The sequence below is a fragment of the Sinocyclocheilus rhinocerous genome, unplaced genomic scaffold (genome assembly GCF_001515625.1).
Source record: "Sinocyclocheilus rhinocerous isolate Xijiao unplaced genomic scaffold, SAMN03320098_v1.1 scaffold1002, whole genome shotgun sequence".
NCBI classification, from domain to species: domain Eukaryota; kingdom Metazoa; phylum Chordata; class Actinopteri; order Cypriniformes; family Cyprinidae; genus Sinocyclocheilus; species Sinocyclocheilus rhinocerous.
Window position 1 is genome coordinate 565,274 of NW_015623463.1, and position 18,626 is coordinate 583,899.

At 34.6% G+C, this 18,626-nt stretch overlaps 2 protein-coding genes and 1 gene segment (V, D, J or C); all 3 read right to left on the reverse strand.

Moving 5' to 3' along the window:
• Nucleotides 1-201: 201 nt before the first annotated feature.
• LOC107746514 (uncharacterized) lies at nucleotides 202-3,463 on the reverse strand (the record flags this gene model as incomplete). The annotated part of the gene is made up of 8 exons (XM_016560792.1): nucleotides 202-295; nucleotides 507-622; nucleotides 1,265-1,296; nucleotides 1,427-1,568; nucleotides 1,794-1,817; nucleotides 2,460-2,491; nucleotides 2,622-2,774; nucleotides 3,088-3,463. Coding segments are annotated over 8 exons (969 nt in total), but the record flags the coding sequence as incomplete, so codon positions are not given.
• Nucleotides 3,464-5,096: 1,633 nt separating this feature from the next.
• Nucleotides 5,097-7,044, reverse strand: LOC107746595 (Ig kappa chain V-V region MOPC 149-like). The segment is given in 5 exon segments: nucleotides 5,097-5,122; nucleotides 5,532-5,566; nucleotides 5,702-5,730; nucleotides 6,536-6,886; nucleotides 7,002-7,044. Coding segments are annotated over 5 exon segments (474 nt in total).
• A 3,284-nt stretch (nucleotides 7,045-10,328) lies between these two features.
• On the reverse strand, nucleotides 10,329-15,967 carry nitr12 (novel immune-type receptor 12). The gene is made up of 7 exons (XM_016561009.1): nucleotides 15,892-15,967; nucleotides 15,421-15,774; nucleotides 14,950-15,327; nucleotides 14,746-14,874; nucleotides 14,374-14,420; nucleotides 14,173-14,290; nucleotides 10,329-10,441 (listed from the first exon to the last, which is right to left on the reverse strand). Exons 1-7 carry the CDS (start codon nucleotides 15,962-15,964, stop codon nucleotides 10,329-10,331), a joined length of 1,212 nt encoding a protein of 403 aa, XP_016416495.1. The 5' UTR covers nucleotides 15,965-15,967.
• Nucleotides 15,968-18,626: the final 2,659 nt, after the last annotated feature.

Below are 18,626 nucleotides of genomic sequence, written 5' to 3' on the forward strand. Positions count from 1 at the left end.
TCAGGACATTTCAGTTTATACAACAAAAAGTAAAAATCTCCTACAAAAACAAGTTGAGAAAACTCTTAAAAAAATCTCCTGAATCTGGTTGCCTTAAACTTTTAAGTTTTCTCTACTTTTGATTTTTTTTTACAGTGTATGTTTTGGTGTGTATATTTACAGCTTTGTAATTTGGTCCGCTCAAGTTTCCATCAGCACGTCTCATTCTACACTGAACAGCTTCTTCCTGTCAGGGTCTGTATAGGAAGTGATATCATTCACAACCCCTGCCTCTTGAGTAAGGGCCTGCTTATATCTAACTTACAGAGAACATATCAAATATAAATTAAACGTCTTAGAACCTTCAAATGCATTTGATCTTTACAACTTTTATTGCGTTGAAAATACTAAACATTGCAGAGCTCACATTCACTTTAATTGTATGGCATTAGTAATAGCATATATATATATTAGAGTCTTGATGAACATATGGCTTTTAAACATTACAGTAGGCTACAGTATTTGACCGTGTGCCGTATCTAGTGGCAGAATACACAACATCTGTATCCTCTGTATTTCTGGCTGCTCTTCTGGATTTGTGTTTTGAGAATTGTAGAGCGGCATACACCGACGAATGAGGCTCCTGCAACAGATTGAAAGATGTATTTAACAACATTTAAAAACAAATTTAATTAAAACATGTACAGAAGAAAATCAGATAAACAAAACAATCAAGAAACAAGGATGTTGTGTATATGTAAAGCTTATTAGCATCCGAATACATTCTCTCACTTTATACCATTACTATTTTTTGGGCCTTATTTTTACTTCTAACAATTAACCATATAAAATGTCCCTAATATAGAGCGATATTCTGCTCAAGAGTTGCATTCACATGAAATTATTTCAACTATGCAGCCCTTTTTAAAGACATGGTTAGAGCTAAAGAGAAAAGGCCCGCAGGCCGTGTGCAAAACAATCTCAAGAAACATTTCACCTTAAGAATGTTAGATGTAAAAGTAATATTTCAATATAAATAATTTATGGTTTATAACTATTCTCATTATTAATCATTTGAATAGCATAGATTTGCATATTTAAATCTTTTTGTAGACCGGTCAGCCTGGTCTTTAATTTCAAGGATTTTTGTCAATACTATTGATGCTGCAGTTCTTAGAGGACTTCTGAGTAAAAAAAAAAAAAAACTTTACTTTTTGGTTATGGTTTCAAATGTACTTTTTCCGCATTCAGAGAATGAACATTCTTATTTTAACAATAAGTTTACCTCATGATGTTGTGTTTCATGGCCATCAGCATCTGCGGCGACAGAAATGGAGACTAAAAAAAGAGGTTTAGCTTTTTATAAACGTACAATTATTTCCCAAATTATATCCATTTCACAGTGTATATAGCCTAAATCTTCTGAACAGAATAGATACACTGTTACCTTTTCCCTGCGTGTTTCTGTTCTGTCTCTTAATGATGAGCGTGGTGAGCAGAATGATGGTAAGAATAAAAATAATACCACCAAAAATAAAGGTCAGCTTATAAAAGATGTTTACAGAACAGTCTCTTGTAGAAATCGGCCTCTTGTTCAGATCTGTTCAAATTAAATTACATTTTACTTTAATAAACCGCCATTCAGATAAAAGCATTATTATAAATGAATGTTATGAGTGTTAAAGAAACTCAGATGATAAACACCTTTATTTGTATTTTCTGTTTCATTTTGCAGTGGTGTTACACTCCTCTCTGCACAATAAATAAAGACTTTAAATATATTTAGTCATTTTGTGTTTTGAGAATTGTAGAGCGGCATACACCGACGAATGAGGCTCCTGCAACAGATTGAAAGATGTATTTAACAACATTTAAAAACAAATTTAATTAAAACATGTACAGAAGAAAATCAGATAAACAAAACAATCAAGAAACAAGGATGTTGTGTATATGTAAAGCTTATTAGCATCCGAATACATTCTCTCACTTTATACCATTACTATTTTTTGGGCCTTATTTTTACTTCTAACAATTAACCATATAAAATGTCCCTAATATAGAGCGATATTCTGCTCAAGAGTTGCATTCACATGAAATTATTTCAACTATGCAGCCCTTTTTAAAGACATGGTTAGAGCTAAAGAGAAAAGGCCCGCAGGCCGTGTGCAAAACAATCTCAAGAAACATTTCACCTTAAGAATGTTAGATGTAAAAGTAATATTTCAATATAAATAATTTATGGTTTATAACTATTCTCATTATTAATCATTTGAATAGCATAGATTTGCATATTTAAATCTTTTTGTAGACCGGTCAGCCTGGTCTTTAATTTCAAGGATTTTTGTCAATACTATTGATGCTGCAGTTCTTAGAGGACTTCTGAGTAAAAAAAAAAAAAAACTTTACTTTTTGGTTATGGTTTCAAATGTACTTTTTCCGCATTCAGAGAATGAACATTCTTATTTTAACAATAAGTTTACCTCATGATGTTGTGTTTCATGGCCATCAGCATCTGCGGCGACAGAAATGGAGACTAAAAAAAGAGGTTTAGCTTTTTATAAACGTACAATTATTTCCCAAATTATATCCATTTCACAGTGTATATAGCCTAAATCTTCTGAACAGAATAGATACACTGTTACCTTTTCCCTGCGTGTTTCTGTTCTGTCTCTTAATGATGAGCGTGGTGAGCAGAATGATGGTAAGAATAAAAATAATACCACCAAAAATAAAGGTCAGCTTATAAAAGATGTTTACAGAACAGTCTCTTGTAGAAATCGGCCTCTTGTTCAGATCTGTTCAAATTAAATTACATTTTACTTTAATAAACCGCCATTCAGATAAAAGCATTATTATAAATGAATGTTATGAGTGTTAAAGAAACTCAGATGATAAACACCTTTATTTGTATTTTCTGTTTCATTTTGCAGTGGTGTTACACTCCTCTCTGCACAATAAATAAAGACTTTAAATATATTTAGTCATTTAACACATTAAAAATTATCCACATATATGTGTACTATGTAATTCATTTTTTGTTATATTTTGCTACTTGACATGGAGCAAAAACATTCCTTTACAATAGTGTTACTGATAAGGACAGATTACCTTTAATTTCTAGTTGTGTTCCATCCCCAAATGTCATCACCCAAGAGTTCCAACCACAGAAGTACAGACCAGAATCAGAAACATCCACATTTAAAATTTGTAGGGAGGTGTTTTCGGTGTTCAGAGACATCAGCAGATGATCTTGTTGAAAACCATTTAAATAATTAGTATGCAGTTCCTTAAGCTCGTAGCTTATCATCATGTATACAATGGCAATAGGTACAGAACTCTTTGTTTGCTTGAACCAGTGTATGTTTTTTCCAGTTTCTGAGTTGTGTTGACAGCAAATAGTGACATTCTCTCCTGGTTGAGCTGATACATTGTCTATCTGAGATGCTTTAACAGCTGTAAGCAAGCCTAAAACCCACAGAGGAATAACAGTGTTTTAATATTTATATTTAAAATCCTGATAAAAATGTTCCCCCAAAAGTCCCAAAAGCTCATAAAACGATTTCACACCTAATGTTTACTAATTATTCTTGAATTAATCATTCATTAATCTTGCATGATTGAAGTAATTATAGTGCCGTAATACTTACCCGTGCCACAGATCACCAGTGCTGAAATTATTATATGTACCATTGCAGTACTGAATCAGACTAGAACCAACGAGGAAATTAAGATGAGGAAATCAATGTGCTTTTTTTTATGTGAGGGGGTGTGGCTTATGCTTACATCAAACTATGACAGACCTGTCAATCAACAGGCGAGTCCATGGCTACTAGATCAAAATAAGAAGATTCATTGTTGATCAGATATATTGATAATAATGTGATGTTTTCTTTACTGCTTTGGCTGCCTATAGTTTCTCCATAGCACTTTTGAGAATATATGTTCCAAAGCAGCAAAGAACTAAAAGCATGTTTGACTGTAATGTGTCTTTGAATTTTTTTTTTTTTTTAATCATTTCTGAATTATATTATTGACACGATACATTTTACCTTAATTGATAAAAATCCTGATTTTAATTCTCTGAAGGCCCAGAAAGTGACACACAGTTGGGACCAGAGGCGGACAGTAGTGAAGTATTTTTACATTACTCAAGTAAATTTAAAAAGTATCTGTAGTTTATCAGAGTGTTTTTCTTTGGAAAACTTTACTTCACTACATTCCAAAGCATAATGTCATGCTTTTTACTGCACTTCATTTCATAAATAAAAGTTGTTGTTTGTTTTACCTTTAATACTTAAGAACATTAAAAATGTAGTACTTTCTTGTACTCAAGTAAATCTTTGAATTACTTTTACTTGAGTAAAAGTAAGAAAGTAATAGATTTCTAATGTAATTAAGTATTAAATTATATTTAATATGAAACATAGTGCAGTAAAAAGTACAATATTATGCTTTGGAATGTTGTGAAGTAAAGTTTTCTAAAGAGAAACACTCTGATAAAGTACAGACACCTGAAAAGTACTTTTACTGTAGAGTAAAAATACTTCAGTACTGTCCGCCTCTGGTTGGGACTGTAGCTTTCTGCCTAACCATTCAACTTAAGGTGAATGAAAGTGACAACCCAGGCTCATGAAAAAACATGCAACAAAGTGACTATGTAGAACTGCTATTTAGCCATGAGTGAGCAAACTTTAAATGGTATTAGTTAACACTACAATTTATGAGTTTGTAACCATGAGATCCATGTATAATGACACTTTAAACGGCATCCAAACTGAGATGCAACCTAAAACTCCGATGTTTAACTGTTATCTCAACCTAAATTCAAGGGCTTTGTGTAATGGTGTCCGAGTGAATTAATAGTAGGAGTCAAAGTATTGCAACCAAATTTAATAATCTTAACCATTATTTACAATAGTGCAAAGAAAAGACAGATCTCTGATCACCTCAATAATTACATTTTTAAAGAGTAAAACAGTGATGCTGTTTAGCTGTTAGTTAAAAATAAACCAAAGTTAATTAACAAATAATGTTTTCAAGTAGTATTGGTGTACACAGCAATTGGGTCCTTAGTATGTCGTCCTGCTGTTTTGAGTCTCTTTTTTGAGAAATACACAGCAGCATATTCTACTGAATCATTTTCCTGCAAAGAAGTACAAACATGTATGTCAGGATCCTAATCCAGGTGATCATACGACAACATAAATTTTATTAAGGAGTTTTCCTTTTCCTTACCCTCTAAAATAAATTCTACAGCAAAAATAATGCTATTCACATCCTTAACAGCAAACAGAATTAGAAATAATATTGTTCAGTTGGAATCATAAGATAATAATAATAATAAAACTCATATAGCAATAATTAATGAGCAGTAATTAATGCATAAAGTAATTAAATATTTTGTTCTTAATAAATATTTTGTTCTTTATAATAAAAAAGTGTGATCTGGGATAAAAAAAAAAAAGCTTTGCTTGTTTTCATAAGGTGAAGCTGGGATTGTCTGTAAATAATTTTACTTAGCCTTTAGAGTAATGTAAGTCTGTGGAGTTTACCTTGTCATCATGCTGTTGTGCTTGACATTCAGCGACTGCTACAAAGCAGAGAAAAAGACAATCAGTTGCTCTACGATAATTAAATTAAAAAGCCATCATTTCAAAGCCATTTTTAATATTCACTCCACATTTGTGATTTAACTTAATTTTTCTATGTGCAAAGAGTTTACCTTTTTTATGCTTCTGTCTTCTGTGTTCCCTGATAATCGCCAAAATAAGAGGAACAATACATGTAAAAAAAATTATTCCACCAAATAGGAGTGTCAGTTTGAAATAGATGCCTCTAGAACACTCCTCAGTAGACACGGATGATTGCTCATGATCTGTAAAGTGTGGATATAATTTCAAAATTCAAATACATTTTAAGTGATGCCAGAAAGAACACATTTTATATATTTATTTTTCCCAGTAATTTGAATCAACAGATTAAACAAAAACATTAATAAATATTAAACACCTGCAGTTTTAATTTTAATATTAAAGGTAAAATAACATACCCTTTTTTGAGGTTCCTGTGTAATTTTTCTCTGATATGAAAACAGTTGGCAAGGATAAGTCAATTACCATTGTGGCATTTACAAAGGTATTTAAATTGTGACCCTGGACCACAAAATCAGTCATATGGGTCATTTTTTTAAAATTGAGATTTATACATAATCGGAATAAAGCTGAATAAATAAGCTTTCCATTTATGTATGGTTTGTTAGGATAGGACAATATTTGGCAAAGGTACAATTATTTGAAAATCTGGAATCTGAGGGTGCAAAAAAATCTAAATATTGAGAAAATCGCTTTTAAAGTTGTCCAAATTAAGTCCTTATCAATGCATATTACTAATCAAAAATGAAGTTTTAATATATTTACGGTAGGAAATGTACAAAATTGCTCCAGGGTCACAAGTGTGGTGTTTTTCCAACATGCGCTATTAATGACAAAGTGAAACAAAGAGCTATACATATGATATGAACGTGAGAGTATAATGAAAGAGGTACAAAAAAGATTACCTTTCACTTGAAGCCTTGTTCCATTGCCAAATTTCATGTGATATCCTGTAGCTCCACAAAAGTAGAAACCAGAATCAGACATTTTCACTTGCTTAATTGTTAGGGCAGTGCTTTTGCTTAACTGATCCATGACGATGCGGTCTTTTGTGAAATTGTTGAAATAATTTGGCTCAACCTTCTGAAGACTTTCGGTGTATAACATGTGCACAATAGTAATGGGTACAGCACCGTCTGTTTGTTTGAACCAGTACAGATATCCAGAAACATGAATATTGTGTGAACACCACATAGTGACACTTTGTCCTGGATGAGCCTGTATAATTGCTATCGAAAACATAACTTGGAGAAAACCTGAAAAGAAAAGAAAAACCATAGCACACCACAAAACAATATCATTAAATTAAAATAATTATTAAATTAAAATAAATATCTCCCCATATTGTTCACAGTAGAAAATAATTCTTACCCGTCCCAAAGAGCAATAAAGCTGCAGCTGAAATGCGTAACATTTTTGCACTGAGTCAAACCAGAACTGAAGAGGAAATTAAGTGTGTGATATCAAATATTTAAGAAGGAGGAGTGGCTTTTGCCACAGGAACTATGATAGACCAATGAAATGGCCAGTTATGGTCAGACACATATTTGATAGTTATGATACAGGAAATGGGTTTTTAGCTTTAAAAATATTTATTTTCTGAATGAATAATATTGAAACATATTATTGTATAACTAAATGTGATATCTTACAGTACAGCTAAATGTGTACATTTGTTCTTGTGAATACATACTTCTGCATACATAATTGTGTCACTGAATACATTATTCATGCAGTATTTATAAATGGTCAGTGAAATAGAGATACTTCACATAATGTGATGTGTAGTAGGCTATTATTGTACATTTGAAAGGGAGGTAGGTGTTTCTTTTTATGATATATATATATATATATATATATATATATATATATATATATACAGTAGCATAAATCAAATTACATCCAGTATACTCCTAAACTACATCAGAAAATGGCTATTTGATTGCACTGGGTTATTGTTGCGTTCATATTATAGTGTTGCACTATGGAGAACAATGTTATGACAGGCCTGGCGCAGCAATGAAACAAACAGCAATGTTTATGCAATTAAAATGCAGTACAGTGCCCAGCTATTAAATGTATGTGCCCAATAAAATTTCATGCATGGTATGTTCCTCTCATTTCATTCACTATTGATAAAACATTTGCTTAATATGCATTACCACAAAAATAAATGAATAGTTAATCATGCATTTTTACTATTAGCAATTTTTAATTGTGCAGCAAAATGCTAAGCACATCAACGGCGGTATCCTTTCTTCTCATCTAAATGAAACCAGGCCTAATTGCATTGATGGCATTCTCTCTAAAGGGAAGGGATAAATCAACTGAAGAGTCACATGCTTGTCTTTTATGAGACAATTCAGTCTTGCATTATTGCATGCATAGCATCATAAACAGGCCATCATCCCTGCACACATTACACTCCCTATCGGCCTGTAAATCAGGGAATTAGTGTATGCAAGAAATAATGCATCTAATACCTCCTGCTGCATGCACTTCATCTCAGGGACAAATATGAATCTATTTCGGAAGGGGAATTCAAACAGGATGGTTGCTTGAGCACTTAGCAGCCATTTACAGATGCACACGTCACAAAATAATGATCTTTAAAATAACATCATATGACCCCTTTAAAATATCTTGAGTAGATTACTATCCCTCCTTACAGCCCCCTAGTGGTTTTCAAAATCATTGCCAGCACCCTCGTTTTATACAACAGTGCTTCTCAAACCTGTCCTGGGGACCCTTAACCACTGCACATTTTGTATGTCTCCATCATAGCATTTTACACAATATGAAGAGATGCCTGTCTTCATAAAAATCAGATCACAGTTTTGATGACAGCACGGTTTTGTGATCACATGTTGATTTCCCTTCATCTTCTATGCATGTGATCAAGAAGCACTTATAACGCAAGAAGGTCAAGCTGGAAAACCACAACTCTTACAATAACCCTTCTTTAATTCAGTTCTTCATTGATATTTTAATGTAGCCTGTTAGAAGGAGCTTAATATCAGGCTCACCTGAAAATATTGCAGATAATTGCTTGACATTCACATTTACATGGTAGAACTTATAAAAAAAAATTGGTGTCTGCTGTCTTCACAAAAATCTGATTGATATATTGCACAAAAATCAGCAAGATTTCGCTTCATCAGCTATGTACTTCTCATTCTAAATAATAAAATGATTTGAAATTGGAGTAAGATTAACCGCAGAGCTAAAATGAAATAGAAACAAAGTAAATTCTAATAAATGTAACTTTTTTTATTCAAAAGTGAGGGAAAAAATAACAATACAAAATACAAATTACTGATACAGTGCAGAGACAAAGAAAGCGAAGGGTAGGGAAGAACAAAAGTAAAAATAAACAACCATTTAAAGGCAGTAGAAGTTAAATTATGATAAAAAAAAAAGTAATCAACAAGCTGACATAGGATATAAACTGCATAAGTTATATAAAGGGACACAACATGTTTACCATGATTTATGAAGAGGAATCAGTTCTCCTGTTTAGCTGACAAAAGGGGGCCAGGTTTGTGTGAAGGAATCAGTCTTACAGTATGTGCAAATGCGGTTATTTTCTCCAGGTTTGAGTAATTTGAGCCAATGATTTCTGTCTTTTCATGTGAGTTAAAAGTTGTTGTTGTTGTGTTTTTTGCTGTTAACGAGATAAAAAATTATGGTTTGAGGTGAGTAGAAATTTTAAATGTAGAATGTGTGAGCTATTACAGGACAAACTGGGATGACAGGATAGACATTGTTATGTTTAATGTAACCAATGCACTTAAGTTTGTATGTTGAGATGTGTGTTCTGTGTAGGTCTGAGCGATAAAACGATATATTAAGTCGTGATAAAATTTATGTCGATATTGATGATAAGCTTTGGACATTTTCACTTGATGGATTAATCTAACAGCAGAAATAAGTGTGACAACAGCCAGTTAGTGCTTGTCGCTAATAGACTAACTGCATGTAACTGGACTAACCAGCAGGCCGTTCTTGATGCACAGGATCTGAAACGTTGAAAGCCGCTGAAAGCAAGATAACATGACCGTGTTTCATTAGGTCTGTACATTCAAAGGTGCAAGAAATTTATTATATATGAAAAAATTAAATATATGAAATAGATTTATATATATATATATATATATACTGTATATATGAAAGAAAAAGCCACAGTGGCTTTTTTTTACTGCAGCAAATGATCTTTTTCTTAGTGTTATTTGTCACCAGTTTATCGGGAAGTAATGATTTCGTTCTCTTCGTCTGACTGTTGACTCCAGTTGCATGTTTATATAGACAGTATTCGAGATTCTACTGTTAAGTTGCTGTTTAAACAGGACATTTCGAGACTAACACCTGCAAGTAAATATGGTTGTCAATCCTAAAAACTGACAATGTGAACTTATTTGCCAAAAAGACAATGTGCCAAAAAGACTTTCATGCAGAATACTTTCGCCCATGCCATTGGATTCTGTCATTGGGCCAATGGGTGATTAATCTGAAAGACTCTTCAAACATCAATCTTGTTCCATTTGCTAAAAAAAAAAAAAAAAAAAAAACTATCAGATGGCAGATTAAAGTTTTGATTTTAGAGGCCTTAGACATTTCCATATCATATATGATATGGTAGGGTGGGTCGATACAGAATCTTACAAATTTGTAATTGAAAAGGTTAAATACCAGTAATAGTTAGTGTCCATCGTCTGGGGTGAAGCAGTGAAGAGTTGTGGAGTGTCCAGGCTGAACTCTCACTGCTGACTCTGGTTGAGACACATGCAGTAAAGTGCCCACAGCAAATGCACCTAAACATTAAAAAAAAAAAACAAATTAAACTACCTGCACAATAATTTTTAGCATCTCAGTCCGGCTTAGACTAGGTACAGTACACACTGAGAAACTTTGCCTGAGTGTTTTTATGAAATGTTTGTGTCAAATGTTTTCAATTTGTCAAAGGATTAAAGAAAAATCTTTACTTCACTCAGGTTAATTATATTGCATGTAATTGCAATTGCATGTAAGATGATAATTTAGTCATCTTAATTAACTGATCTGTAGAAGACTACACATGCCCCAGGCCTTTCTGCAGGACAAAAGATCAATTTTGAAAGGGTTATTGAGTTTTGGGGTGGAGGCTTTGTGCACATTATACAACCTGACCGCTTTAGCCACATCTTCCTGTCATGTGGTCTAAAGTGTCATTTTTTGCGCTGGTTTTGGTAAAGAAAGCTTTGTTGTACCTGTATAAAGGTCATTATTTTTTAATTAGACAAATCACTAAGTTCCAACAGGTAAAAGGCTCAGCTAAGATACTAAGCCTACATTTTATTAGTTATTTGTAGCATATATAAAGTGCCAAAGCAAGGCACAATAAACATAAACAATAGTTTCAAAAATAACAAAGCAAAGTGCATCTTTTATAGGAGCATGCATTAATTCAGGTTGCTGTGTAATTTATAATTTTATTTTACTGGCCTTACTACAAAATCTATAGTCTCAGTCAGGTTGTGTTTCCTCAAAAATGTAGATCAAAACGAATTTAACAATGAAGCTAAAAATAGCTAGTTATAATAGCCTAGTTATTTTTCTTTCTTGGGGTGGACAAAGTACACAACTCCATTACTTGAGTAAAAGTACAGATACTGCTTGTCAAATATTACTCTATTACAAGTGAAATTTGCAAAGACAGATTTTTACTTAAGTAAAAGTACAGAAGTACATGCTTTTAAATGTACTTAAGTACCAAAAGTAAATTTCCAATGCACTGTTTTATCATTGTTGTACTGTATGTAATACTTGTAATACCTTATGCCTCTGAAGCAACTTACAATATACACTGAATACACTGACTTGTAGTATATCTTTGGAATAAAGAGCTGGCAGTATGAGCACACATCTACGTGTAGCCATTCATCCACATTTGAACCAAGTGCTGTAAATACAACCTGAAAAAAAAAAAAAACATCAAACCTGCTTACAACTGTAGCTGTATAACTTTACAACAGCAACACTGCTTTAACAAAAAAGCAAAACAGCAAGGTTTATTTGACATCAAAACAAACATTTCAAAAATGCTTTCACATACAAATGTTTATAATGGTCATAATCCGTATATTGTGTGATTTGTTCTGCTTATTTACTGTATTGTTGAGTTGGTGATAAGAGAGATTATAACGCGTCACTAATTATCAATAGGATAATATCCATATATGCAAGCTTATATAAAGTTATGCTATCATTTATTGGTTTTATCAATATTCATTTTTATATCAGCCTCCTCAAAAAATTCCTTAACTGGCACCAATTGTCAGTAACACCAGCTTTGTAAGTTCACCAAAGGTTGTCTCATGCTCACTTGATCTCAGGACCTCTAGTACAAACTTGAAATTTAGTATACATGAGGATGGATTGAAAACATTTCAGTTCTTGAACTGCATTTTGAGACAAACTGCTTCACCTTTGCAATTTCGATTCTCAACAGCTGGGGGAGTTAAATAGCCAAACTGTACACTCCAGTTAAACTCTGCTTCAGCTGGCTCAGAAAGGGTTATTTGTGTTATAAACCTTAATTTAATTTAAAGGTTCGCTTAAACTGCTTACATTTGACATGTATTATTATTATTATTATTATTGTTTTATGTGCATATATAGGTTCAGGTGATTGGCTCAAAAAGCCTGGAAGTGTAACATGTGCCAATGAGCAAAAAGGGCAGATTTCTTTTTATTAGGGGTATGAGCACTGAAGATGTTTAGCTCCTGTTGTATGTTGTCCCCAGCAGGGACGTGCACAGACATTTTGAGGGGCAGGGGCTCCAGTTGAAAAATAGGGTACTTCTCATAATTATTTACATTTTTTTCTAAACAAAATGTTAGATATGTTAGGGGTGTGCGATAGTCAAAAATATATCTCAATATTTTCTGGGATTTTATTGATAATGATAATTAGATGATATATGGGCATTTTTACCTTTATAAAGCCCTTTTTTCTAAAAGTGCGCATCGTCTTTTCAGTCAAATTATTAAATTGAATCAGTCAATTAGAATAATATGTCATTTGGGCTGTTAACAAGCAAATGAAATCAGTATTGACAAAATTCATCTTTGCAATGCAGAGAAAACACAGAAGCTGCATTAGAAGGGGCATTTAGATGCATTTACACACTGTTTAATGCAGGACATGAATGCATTTAACCTGCCGTTACAAATGCATAAATTATGTTTTGATATTTTAAACATAAAACGTTTAACAGGCCTACTGATATTTGAAATTCTAAAAAAAAAAAAAAATGAAAAGATACTTTAAATGTGAAATTAAAACTGCCAGTAGGTGGCAGCAAGTCACTGTTAATAAGTGAGTCATTGCGATTGAACCGAATCATTTAAACGGTTGATTCATTCAGGAACAAAACAGCGTCATGTTGCTCATATGGCCCAGAGACGCAAACTGGAATTATATTTGTTAGCGAAATAGAGCAAAAACAGTAAATTTTATGTCTAAAAGTAAGTGTCGTAATATTAAATTCTTGTTTATTGAACTGCTGTATAAAAATCAATATCACATTTGTAATCATGCTGCTTTTAGGTGGAAAAAAAAAGTCAGTCTTCGCGTGATACTGATTAACTATATGAAATGATATAAATATATACATTTCTGCCCCCATATCTTGAATTTTGTGATCATTCCAAATGCATTTTTTAATAAACTGAATCATGCAGTGAAAGAATGAGCACTGGTCTAAACTACTAGACTTCCTAGGCCTTGCCTTGGCTAAACTATAGCTAACTTACATGGTAGCTCTCGAGTCATGGATGTTAGCAAGACAAATTAATCATATTTGTCTTTTGTCTTATTAGCTGTAAATTCGAGGCACAGGTAGCTTAGTCTGTTGTTCATCACATTATTCACCACTCACCTCCACACCAAGACAAACACAACTGGAAAGGGAGGGAGGGCTTCACTTCTGCGGCTCTCTGCCTGTCAGTGATGTGCATGTGCCAATCAATGTGTTCTACACTGCTGTGCTGCGCCTGCGCGGAGGGGAGAAAGTCTCAACATTTCCCGACCCGACCTGATATTTAGATTTTTTATTTGTTTGACAGGGAAAGCTGTGCGCAAACAGAAACACACACACATGCACATACATATATTCATTTATTTAAAAAAAAAACACTCCCCATAAAAAAGGGCACTTTCTCTCGAGGAAGAAAAAGGGCAGGTGCTCAAGCCCCCTTTTATGTCTATGTGTGCACGTGCCTGGTCCCCAGGCATACAAGTATTATAGAAAGAATAAGGCTGTTAGCAACTTAAAAGGCCTTTTTCATAAAATGTTTTTTCCACAAATGGATTTAAATGTCTTTTACCTTATGTTTTACTGTTTAAATGACTATAAATACTAAAAAATACAAAAGTTTTGGTGAAACAATGGCATTCTTTTTATTATCGCTCATAACAACACTCGGACACATCAAATATAACTACACACATATAGGACAGTATTACTTTATCATGTTATATCACAGAATTGTTATTTAATACTAGAGCATCTAGCAGTGGAATATACAACATGTGAGTATGAGCTTCTTTCAGTCTCGTGTCTGCTTGAGTTTCTTCCAGAGAAATGTACTGCTGCATAGCTCAACTCCTCCGCTACACCCTAAAACCAACAGCGAAGTACTCCATACATAAATAAAACATAAAATATAATGAATATAGAAATATAGTTTATTTAAATTTTACCTCATTAGCAGGAGATGAAGAAAGTGTTGTTTGCAATGGCTGGGTGTCTGTAAAGAATATGAACCTTTTCAGTTGCAGTAATCAGTGAGTTTTGTAAGATACATTTTAATATAAAATCTTAATATTTACACTTTTTGATATGGTAATATGTCCATGTATATTTTGCAGTGTGTGCTCCAAAATAATCGAACTTCTCTCAGTCATATCTCAATGATAAAATCAGAATTCATCATATTTTACAATAGAACAATTTTTAAATTAAAGTGGATTTAATTTCATCTTCATCAAAATCACTGTCAATAATGCTCTAATAATCAAGATTATCATACAATATGATCATCAGTGAATATTCTTGATATGAAAATGGCTTACCAGAAAATGCTTTTTGTCGTTTTTGTACTCTCTTACATAGAAGGATAGCGATGATCACCAACCACAAGATATTTGTTGCTACCAAAACTGGGACCTTTAAGTCAGTCCAGACGAACTCAGAAATTGGTTCTAAGATAAAAAAAAGTCTAAATATTTAAACTGCAATTCAAATGTGATTTGATCTATCAAATGCATTTTTCTCACCTCCAATTTCAAGCCTACTTCCATTTCCAAACAGAATCGCTCCACACATGGCCACAGCACAGTAGTAAGTCCCAGCACCAGTTAAACTGAGGTTCTTCTTGGGGAGATTGTAGATACAGGACTGTACATGTGAATCTTTCTCAGAGCTCTTCTCACATTGATCATTTATGTTTCCATGCTTGTAAATGATTCCTGGATGTGTATCTCCCGATTCATGTCTAAACCAGTAGATGCTGTGATGTCCTACACATTTCTCAGTGAGAACTGAACAGTGAAGATTCACAGAGTCTCCTGGGTTAAACTCATGCTCATTTACCAGAGTACCCGAGTCCATTGCAGACAAAAACTGCTTAATATGATGTTGTCTTGTATTCACCCCTGAAATGACAAAACTATTGCATTATTTAGATGTTCAGAGATTTTTTCTTCAGGACAAGCAATTTGACTGCTTTTTGCTATAGGTCTGCTTACCTTTGTAGTTTAAAAACAGCCCACTACTAAAAGTTATAAGATCATAGTCACGGGCACCACAGTAATAGATTCCAGTATCCGATGGCTTTGCATCTTTTATGGTTAGAGCAAAAAGACTTCCTTGCTTTAGAACTGTAAATCTCTTGTCATTCTTGAAGTCTCCATAAAATGTTGGTGTTGAAGTTTCAGCATAGAGACTGAGGATGCATATTGGAGCTTCTCCCAGAGATTGCCTGAACCAAGAGAAATAGTTTTCATAGCTTTGAGATATCAAGCACTCTAAAGTTATAGTTTCGCCTGCAGTGAAGGTCTCCAGGACTTTCTTTTGAAATACAGCAGCAGATGCGATGAAGCCTGAGAAGGAAAAAGTACAAACAGTATCATCAGAACAGATCAGAATAACATTTTCTTAAATATTGTAAGGTGAGAATTAACTTTGCAGAACTAATCTCTCTTCCACAACAAACACACCTGTCCTTGAGGGTAGAAAAAATATCAGAAGTACTTTAAACATAGTTGAGGTCCTCTGTGCATTTGGCAACATCTTATGGAGTGTTTGTAAGACATGTGGGTGTGAAACGCCTGGGTTTAGAGGAGTCAAGACTTGCCTTTCTGATTTAGATGACATGTGATTGGCTGTTGTCATTTTTCCATTCAGGCCTTCTGACCCAAGACGTATAGCATGTGATGTGGCTTATCTATTGTTCTTATGTTCATGTTTGGAGCCTCTGTGAATCTTGGTCTGGTGTCTCCTAATAATCAACTGGTAATTTAATTCTTTAATTCTTGCGAACTCTAATTTTCAGTAGTTTTTGATCTTTTATTTTCTGTATTTCAGTAAGCTCAGAATGAAAAAAAAAAAAAAAACAGGTCCAGTGTTATTTGATCAACCTTATAGATATCCAGTCATTGCTTTAATAACATCATACTCACAAAATTATATTTATATGTAGTATGTAGTCTAGAAATACAGGCAACATTTAAATGTTGTACAGCAGCTCATCCAGTAATGAGCTGTTCCAGATAGTTAAGCCTGTAGTGGCTGTTGGACACACTTTGCATGCTTTTTGATGCTTAATTGATTATTTAACCCTTAGAACATGTCCACTAACAATATTATTCTGCAAAACATGTCAACTAATGAACTGGTGCCCCCTATGTGCAGTCATTGGAAAAACACAGGCTCAGAACACCTCTCTGCTGTAAAACCACTACAGAACAACTAGTCGTACAGTGCTTTGATCAGTCAGTTTCCCTCAAAATATAAGAATCCCTTAAATTTATTTACCTATTTTAATGCAAATAAAAGTCTAAGCTCATATACTGTAGCAGTTTCCTCAGTCTAGTAACATATATTACTGTAGGTCAGGGGTGTCCAGACCTGTTCCTGGAGGGCCACTGTCCTGTAGAGTGTCGCTCCAACCCTTATTAAACACAACTGAACAAAAGTAATCAAGTGTTGTGTTCAGAATCTCCCCCTATACCCTCATTCACTATTCCCTACATTAATCCACTACTAATATAGTTCAGTTACAGGAGGGAGTGAATTCAGACACTGAGTGTGCAAGGAGGGCTGCCACTTTTGCATAGTTTGTGATTGCAGTTTAATAATCATTAGAAAACTTAGCAAACTGGCAGCTCCTGTAGTAATGAAAATATTTAAAGGGGACATAACACAGTTTCACCCTATCTCATGTTAATCTTGAGTACTTATAGAGTAGTACTGCATCCTTCATATCTCCAAAAAGTCTTTAGTTTTATCATATTTATAAAAGAAAGATACAGCTTTATGATTCTCTCCGAAAACAGCCGAGGTCCTGGAGGCGCGCCGTGGGTGGAGCTAAAGATTGACGAGCACTTGAGCTCCTATTACCAACAAAACACAGACATTAGTGATGGGAAGTTCGGATCATTTTACCGACTCGGACCTTTGAGTCTCGTTCAGCAAAATGAACGAATCTTTTTTCGAGAGGAGTGCCAGAAAACAATGCTCCAAACAGTTTGTGTGATTGAGCTAATATCAGCAAATCTTCAAGGTAATGAAAGAATACAGTATTGGCAAGCTTTATTTCAAAAGCAAACCTGAGGAACTTCCTGTGTCTCTTGACGATCTGGATGCAGAAGTACGCATCCTTAGATCGATGGTCACAAACCAATCAATCAATTCAGATAGAGACAGGATGAACTTCTGCGTCAGCATCTTGAAATTGCTTACTCCAAGCACAAGGTTAGGTGACGCAAATCCAATCAACCCATAGAAGCTGGATGGTGTAACCATAAGACAGCCTGATCCTCCCTCATGAGGCCCCGAGACACCTGAGTTGCGGGAAAAACCTCTGAAACAGGAACGGATACTAAAATCAGGCATGCCAGCACCAACCACAGAGTGGGGACTTGGATGTCAACATAGACCCTGCACCAATGGCTTTAGGGCTATCCTCTCGATCTCCAAAGCTAAGGCGCGAAGAACGGTCAAAATCAGTCCGAAACGCAACAAGCGGTGGAACAGCTGATAGAGAGGCAAATGGTGTAACCATACGGCCTCCCTCATGAGGTCCCGAGACACCTGAGTTTGAGGGAAAAACCTCTGAAACAGGAACGGATACTAAAATGAGGCATGCCAGCACCAACCACAGAGTGGGGACTTGGATGTCAATATAGTCCCTGCACCAATGGCTTTAGGGCTATCCTCTCGATCTCCAAAGCTAAGGCACGAAGAATGGCCAAAATCAGTCCGAACGCAACAAGCGGCGGAACAGCTGATAGAGAGGCAAACTTCTGATGAACGCACACGGTCTGGGGAAGAGAGCCAGATAGAAGGGGATTAATTCTGTTCTCTCACTCTCTGTACACTCGGGCTCATCGCCGTCACCCCAAGCGTCCAGCTCGTGCAGCGCCTCGGCAACCGCAGAACTGGAACAGCGGGGGTTGAACGAACATCTCTCCTTCCTCAGAAAGAGAGCAGCCCAGAGTGCAACTTTTACTCACAAACACAGATATCACGGATACAACAATTGATAAAGGCCGCAAAGCGGTCTTCCTACCTGTTTCGTCGTGAGTCTGTGTAACATGCATCCATACATACCGGAAAACTCATTGTGTCCACCTTAGAGGAGTAAACTGCTCTAAATAAATAGAACACAAGAATCTCTTTCCGACGGGCAACAGATGATTTGCTTCCTGAAGGAATTAAAATCTGATGAAAT